The following is a 7,374-nucleotide window of genomic DNA, read 5'->3' as shown; positions in this document are numbered from 1 at the left end:
TTGTTTTGGTCTGTGCAGGGCGAGGCGGGAGCAGGGATAAGGCTGGGAAGTTGGGGAATGACCATGTCCTCTCCAAGTGCCACTGGGTGACGCCTCACCAGGGGAACTGGCTCCTGCTGTGAATGGAAATATAAAGACAATAGGATTTACAGGCAGCCACACCTGAGACCTGCCTCTGATCCCAGACAAATTTATAGGAAATGGAGGGACTCCTGCTGGGTCAGGTGGACCCCAGGATCAGCTGGCAGCTATATTATGTTGGGTGCTTCTGGATCACTCCATGATGAACCCTGGGCCCTCCCTGCAGTGACTCCTGTCTTCCTCCCTCCAGCTCATCCCTCTTAGGTTCTGGAGCCCTATTTCTGGTCCTTTCTCTTCTTGCCTCCAATCTCACTCTTGCCCTCTCCCCAGATACTCTTCCCTCCGTCTTGCTGCCTGAAGTCCAGCAGGGGACTGATGTGCCTTCTGTTGTGTCCCCTAGGGTTGGTTCATGCAGCGTCCGACAGCCAGTGCCCCACTCCGACACTGGCCCAGTTCTTCCTTTCCCCACAGGTGCCATGTGGAACTTTGCACCCCAGGGCTTATCAGGCAAACAGTTGGTATCTGCAGCGTCCCCAGATCTGGTTCTGGCGGGAGGAGGGGCATGCACCCCAAAACATCCTGGGTGGCAAGGCAGAAATGATGCGAGGCAGGGAGAGGAGGAGTCCTGGATTCCTGCTACTCAGGACCCAACTGGGTCTGTGGGTGGGCACCTACTGTCGGACGAGTAAGGATAAGCAAGGGGTCGCCCAGAAATGCTGAGTCTCCAAACCCAGGAATGGGAAAGGGCTTTGCTTTGGCTGTCCACCTCAACCTGGCACACAGAAGCCTTGGGGGTGCGGGGCCCCTGGTGTCCTGATCCTGACCCTGGCTGCCAGATCAGGAGCTAAGGGTGGCGCTGACCTCAGCGGGGACCCAGGAGCTGGGACTTGAGTTTCCTTTGAGACTGGCTCCCTGAGGGTGACTCAGGAGCTGGGGCCTCGGGGCTTTTGCGGCCTGGCTCTGGAATCCGGAGAGACTGGTCAGAGGCCATTGCGGGGGGGGGGGGGGCAGATCCTCCCTCTGCCCCCGCCCATCTGCCCTGAGATATAACTCTGGGCTCAACCTGCGCCCGGGCGGGAGCACATCGCACATCGGTCACCAACTTCCAGAGTTCGACACTCGACGGTTCCAGTCTTTCTCAGGGCTGCTGCGTGGAAGGATTTGCTTTTGGACCTCTGTGGCGATCCAGCATCCATCCCATCCCGGGTGCTCGGGAACCCTCCTGCCCGCCGGACCTGCCTCTCAGCTCCTTCCAGATCTCTGATCTCCGCTCCCTGGTCGGCAGGCACCCCCCACTCCGACTCCCGCCATGGCTTCCATGGGGCTGCAGGTGATGGGCATCGCGCTGGCCGTGCTGGGCTGGCTGGGCGTCATACTGTGCTGCGCGCTGCCCATGTGGCGCGTGTCGGCCTTCATCGGCAGCAACATCGTCACTTCGCAGACCGTTTGGGAGGGCCTGTGGATGAACTGCGTGGTGCAGAGCACGGGCCAGATGCAATGCAAGGTGCACGACTCGCTGCTGGCTCTGCCGCAGGACCTGCAGGCGGCCCGCGCGCTCCTGGTGGTCAGCATCGTAGTGGCCGCGCTGGGGGTGCTGCTGTCCGTGGTGGGCGGCAAGTGCACCAACTGCGTGGAAGATGAGAGTGCCAAGGCCAAGATCATGATTTGCACGGGCGCCGTCTTCCTGGTGGCTGGCCTGCTGGCCATCGTGCCCGTGTCCTGGACGGCGCATAACGTCATCCGCGACTTCTACAACCCGCTGGTGGGCGCGGGCCAGAAGCGGGAAATGGGCGCGGGTCTCTATATCGGCTGGGCCGCCGCGGGCCTGCTGATGCTCGGCGGGGGGCTGCTCTGCTGCAACTGCCCGCCCCGCACCGACAAACCCTACTCTGCCAAGTACTCGGCTGCCCGCTCCGGCCCCGCCAGCAACTACGTCTAAGGCTCGGTGGATTCTTAACCCCGCAAAGACGCTCGATGCTCGGGCCGGCCAAGCCTTAATCTGGGGCCGCTGCCCCCGGATCAGTTAATTTCACCATCAACGGGACAGATCCAGACGCGCGCCTGCGCGTGGGGCCACGGGGGCGTGGCCTAAGGGACATGGGCGTGGCTTTAAGGGGATTGGACTGCGCGATGGGCGTGGCCTCAAGGATATGGGCGTGTCCGTCCCGCCGAGGCCGGGGGGCTAGGCTGGCACCTGCTGGCCAGGACAGCTCAGCCCTGCCTGGCTTGGAGCCCATGGGTGTCCTGCCCACGCCCGTGCGCCCACGGTTTCCTGCTTTCATTCCCCCCTCCATTCTCCACCCCCATCCTGGGGTGGGTCTTCGAGCACTGGACTATGTATGTGTGTTGTGGCCTGGAGAATTCCATCGCAGGATGCAAAGCGGACAGACGGGTTTCCAGGGGAGGGCGAAGGTGCTACCGACTGGTTTGGGCAGCCATGGGGGTGTGTGTTGGGGACGGAAGGGAGGCCCCAGATGGGGGCCTGCCACCCTTGGCTCTTCTTACCACTCCCTCCCCTATCCACCCCCACCCAGGCAGGGATCAGTCAAAGCCACTCAGGGAGAAAAATCTGTCCTCAACTTCGTTGCCCGCCCTGGGAGGGGATGGAGAAAGACTTTTCCTGGCTGGCACCTGGGGACCGCCTCGGGTTCTTGCCTCCTCCGTGGTTTATTTTGTAATTGAAAATCTGTTTGTCAGGGAAATTACACTGTTCTTTTCTACAATAAATGAAATCTATGTTCAGGGAGATGTGGGGTCGTGTCTTCTGTCTTGGGCGGACTAGGGCACTCACTGGGACGTTGGGAAACATGCTTGCACTCGTGAGACCTTGGTTGGACCCCACCCCCCACCCCCAAGCATCGAGGGGAAAAAACCAACTGGTTTTGAGAAATCATGCAGCGCTGGGGTTGGCTGTGACTATCAGCACCACATGGTTCAAGGTCACATTTCTGGGAGAGGAAAACTGTCCACAGGAAACTTGGGGCATGCCTGGACCCTCCCTGGGGAGGCGGGAAGACAAAACCCTTCCACCTGAGAATGACCACTTCACCCCTCCCCAAACTTGTCCCAGTTTGGTCTGGGCAGTTGGTCTGGTCTGGTCGCTTCCAGGTTGTCCCTGCTCCTAGGAATACTGCTTATTGGGAAAGCCCAGCTTCTAGTCGCCCCAAATCTCCATTCAACACTGCCCACACCAGGTCCCCATGGTGTAGTCACCCCAGCCCTTTCACCTGCCTGGCTCAGGCCGGCCTTCCTACCCTGCCCTTAGCTTGGCACTCAGATGCCTTCACAGAGGAACAGAAGCATGAAAATGGGCAGGGCGGGCATGAGGGCATGAGTTAAAGGTGAGGGGGCCCACACTGTCTGAGGGGGGCAGAGACCCCTCTGGGTTCATACTGCCCTGGCTCAGGGGCTGAGCCCTTTCCATGTGTGTCCCATGTCCCCCTCACCACTATCATGCTCTCTTGGACAAGGGAAGCACAGAGCTGATGTCCGACTGCTTCCTTTAATGTGGCCTCGGGCGTGGGGAAGGGACAACAGTGACCCCCCCTAACGAAGCAGATCAGAGGACTGTCTGGGAATCAGAGGCTCGTTGGGTTGGTGGCTGGTGGGGATGGGGGCTAGGGCCACTCGTCCTATGCCTGGGGCCTCTGCAGGCTCTTGCGGTACAGGTAAACGATGCCCGAGATGAAGCTGGGGTCGGCCGTGGAGGCCGAGGGATCTGAGACCACTTCCTGCTCAGATGTGGCCAGTTCCCACTGGTCCACGGGCCAGGCCACCAGGCGCTCCCAGGCCCCGGCTTGCTCCAGCTTGTCCAGCATGGCCTCCATGGACGTCTTGTAGGGAAGGTTGGACAGGTTTGACCTCGTGGTCAGACACAGCAGCCCACCTGAGGGGGGATAGGGAAGGCAAGAACTGAGGTCCCAGCCCTGGTGCAGGGGTGTGGGACTCAGGCTGAGTCCCCCCCTCCCCGGACTTCCCCAGCCTGAATGGGACTCATAAATGTCCTCTCCCAACTCCCTTTGTGTGTCAGCTCTGCTGGCAATAGGGAAGGAGGGAGGTCATGGTGAGTTAACTCTGAATGAATGAGTGAGTGAAGGAGCAACCTGGCCCCTTCACATCTTTTCTAAGCACTGGCCAGAAGCCCAGAGTAAGCTCCTGGCCCTCGGTGATGTCTGGAGGGCTTCCTGGAGGGAAGCAGTGAGGAGCTGCAGGCAGAGGGAGGGCAGTGGAGTCTAACTTGTAGATAAGCTGCTGGGGTTCAGGCTGGCTGAGTGGGAGAGGCTATGTGTACCTGTGGAAATGTGGGGCTCAGATTGATAGGACAGTGGGGAGGATGGTGGTCTTGTATGCAAACAACCATGGGTTGATTCTTAGCATTTCATATGGTCCCCAAACCCAGCAGGAGTGATTCCTGAGGGTAGAGTCAAGAGTAAACCCTGAGCATAACCAGGTATGGCCCTCAAGTCCCCCCCCCAAAACAACAAAATTAGTCTTCAGAATATGTATGTGTGTATGTGTGTGTCTTTATGTATCAGAGTGAATGTGTGTACCTGTGTGAGTGTGTGTGCTTGCATGTTGAGTGTAAATATGAATGTGTGTATGTGACAGTGTGTGTGCCTTGCTCTAACTGGGCGAGTGTGCCTGGTTTGTCTGCTCAGGCTCTGGAGTTTCAAGTCCTGTGCCCAAATCCCAACTCCTTCCCCTGCCTGCTCCTGCCTGTCAGTCCCCACAGCTCTCTGAGCCTGGTCACACTTGCATGCAGGAGGGTGCAGGGAGGAGCCAGGTGTGTTGTGGGGGGGCATCTGGGGACTTCTAGATAGCTGAACCCCTCCCACAGTCGGGTGGTTGCCCTATGACCTCTCCTCTGCAACTCTCTCCATCTTTCTCTCCTTCCTTCTTATTTCCTTCCCATCTTTCCCCCCTCCCTCCTTTATTCCTTTGTTTTTTTTCTTTTTCTCGGGTGGGGGGAGTTGGGCCATACTTGGTGATGCTCAGGGGTTACTCCTGGCTATGCACTCAGAAATCACTCCTGGCTTAAGGGACCGTATGGGATGCCAGGGGATTGAACCATGGTCTGTCCTAGGTCAGCCACGTGCAAGGCAAATGCCCTACTGCTTGCGCCACTGCTCCGGCCACTTTCTTTCATGTTTTTTCTTTGGTTTGTTTTGGGGCTACACGTGGCAGTACTCAGGGAATGTTACTCCTGGCTCTGTACTCAGGAATCACTCCTGGCAGTACTCGAGGGACCATCTAGGATGCCAGGGATCTAACCCAGGTTGGCCACGTACAAGACAAGTTTCCTCCCTGCTGTGCTAATAGTTGTCCTATGTCACTCTCCTTTCTAATGGGGCATCCTTTAGCCTGGCACCCTGTCCTGGAACTTAGAAATGTCTGAGATCCTGGATCTCTGAGTGCTGAATCTACTTGGGCCTACTGCTGCCCTGCCCTTCCTCTCAGGCCCTGCTGGGGTGTGCTGGACTGGCTGGCAATGATGGCCTAGAGGGTGAGGTCTTCCCTTCTTTGTCTTGGGGGAGTCTCGGAGAGGCACCCACTCAGCCAGGGAATGAGGGCACTAGACTCTGACCCTGTCCCAGGGCAGCACAGACACATTGGCTTTTGTGCCACTGGAGATGATGAGGAACTGCACAGCCGAAAAAGAAACTGAGGAGAGGGAAGGGAAAGGTTTAGTCAGCTTGAGTCAGTAAGTGAGGCCAGAAGCCCAGGTGAGAAGGGATCTGGCCACAGCTGGTTGACATGTGACCCTAGCCCATCACCTGGATCCTCTGAGGGAGGCTGGTGGGGATTGGAGGAGCCCAGTGTACCCCTATCTGCCTGGGTTTGAGGTTGGTGGCGGGGAGGCCCCTAAGGCAGGGTCTGAGGATGGGTGAGCTCACCTGGCTTGGTCACTCGCAGGAGCTCGGGAATGGCACTGTAGGGTACCTGGGCATCACTGAGTGCACCCACCATCAGTACTGCATCGTAGGTCCCTGTGCAGGGGAATAGGGTAGCCATAGACTAAAAGGTCAGGGGCAGGAAGAGAGAAAAGGAGGAGACAGGACTGCCCCCACCAATGTGGGTAGGACCCAGAGCCTGTGCTAGCCCTAAGATGGGGCTAAGGAAGGCTTATAGAGCATAGCAAAGTGGAGTTTGGTCCAGGGAGGGCTCAGAGGCTCTGGGGAAGAAGTGGAAGGAAGTACCTTCGGGACTCGGCAGTGGTTCATGGCCCAGGGTGCAGAGCTGGAGGTTCTGGTAGAGGCCCCGGGCACGGGCCTGGGCAAGCATGCCTGCACTCCCGTCCACCCCATGCAGTTGCACGAAGCCCCGAGTCGTCAGCTGCAGGTGGGGCACTTGGTTAGCACTCACACGAGCTGCTTAGTGTCCCTTGGGGAGGCAGAGGCAGAGTGTGTGGGGGCAGTGACAGGCGCGGGTGTCTAGGAGCTCTCACCTCAACAGCCACGAGGCCAGTGCCACAGGCCGCGTCCAGGATGAGGGCCTCGGCAGGTGGGATGGTCAGCGCTTGTGCGAGGCAGCTGACGGCGAGGCTGGGGGCACGGTACTGCAGGGTGGCCACATCCTGGGGACAGATTGCTGAGCCGGCTACCCTCTCACCGACTGATTTGGGGGATTGGACTGCAATGGCCGAGAAGTCAGCTCTGTGTGACTGTGTGTTTTAGGGGGTGCATTCTACAGCAGAAGGGGGCTAGGCATAAAGGACTTCTGCTGCCCAGTGTCTGTAGTGACACCTCCTCCAGGCAACCGCTCCTCCCTGGGCTACGGCCCTTCCATCTGGATGACGATGGTGATGTGGGTGGGCAGTAGAGGGGCTCCTTCATACACCCACTTTACAGACAGGCAAGTCGAGGCAGTGGGGTGGCACCAGGCCCTGGCCCCTTTACCTGGTCGTAGTTGGTGGCCCAGTGGTCGTAGAAGTGGAGCTTGTGGTCCAGATCTGTAATGTGGTGTGAGGTCTCAACGCGGGCCTTCACCTCCTGCAGTCTGGGATTCTTATCCTGAGCCATTGCTGCAGGGCGGACAAGCCCCTCTGTTTTCTGTCCCGTCCCCCCAACGCCCCTCAGCACCCCGCTATGCCGGCCACGCCTGCCAGGCGGCCATCCAATCCAGATCGGGCCACTTGAGCGATCCGTTTTACTGGTGGGGACACTGAACACATAGGGACTGGATTCCTGGGGTTCAGATCTGGAGGAGAGGTTCCCGCGGGGCTTGGGGGGGTCGCAACTCACCCCCAATCCAACTCCAGGCTGGAGGGCGCCGGAAATAGGGCGGGGCTTGGGG

At 58.9% G+C, this 7,374-nt stretch overlaps 2 protein-coding genes across 2 annotated transcripts; one reads left to right on the top strand and one right to left on the bottom strand.

Moving 5' to 3' along the window:
* Positions 1-1,366: 1,366 nt before the first annotated feature.
* CLDN4 (claudin 4) lies at positions 1,367-2,049 on the top strand. The gene has a single exon (XM_049789572.1). The coding sequence runs from the start codon at positions 1,391-1,393 to the stop codon at positions 2,018-2,020; it is 630 nt and encodes a 209-aa protein (XP_049645529.1). The 5' UTR covers positions 1,367-1,390; the 3' UTR covers positions 2,021-2,049.
* Positions 2,050-3,564: 1,515 nt separating this feature from the next.
* On the bottom strand, positions 3,565-7,335 carry METTL27 (methyltransferase like 27). Its single transcript, XM_049789589.1, has 5 exons — positions 6,978-7,335; positions 6,527-6,655; positions 6,279-6,414; positions 5,976-6,068; positions 3,565-3,967 (listed from the first exon to the last, which is right to left on the bottom strand). Exons 1-5 carry the CDS (start codon positions 7,098-7,100, stop codon positions 3,714-3,716), a joined length of 735 nt encoding a protein of 244 aa, XP_049645546.1. The 5' UTR covers positions 7,101-7,335; the 3' UTR covers positions 3,565-3,713.
* Positions 7,336-7,374: the final 39 nt, after the last annotated feature.

The sequence above is a fragment of the Suncus etruscus genome, chromosome 15, assembly GCF_024139225.1.
Source record: "Suncus etruscus isolate mSunEtr1 chromosome 15, mSunEtr1.pri.cur, whole genome shotgun sequence".
Classification (NCBI taxonomy): Eukaryota; Metazoa; Chordata; class Mammalia; order Eulipotyphla; family Soricidae; genus Suncus; species Suncus etruscus.
This window is presented reverse-complemented; position numbering and strand designations above follow the sequence as displayed.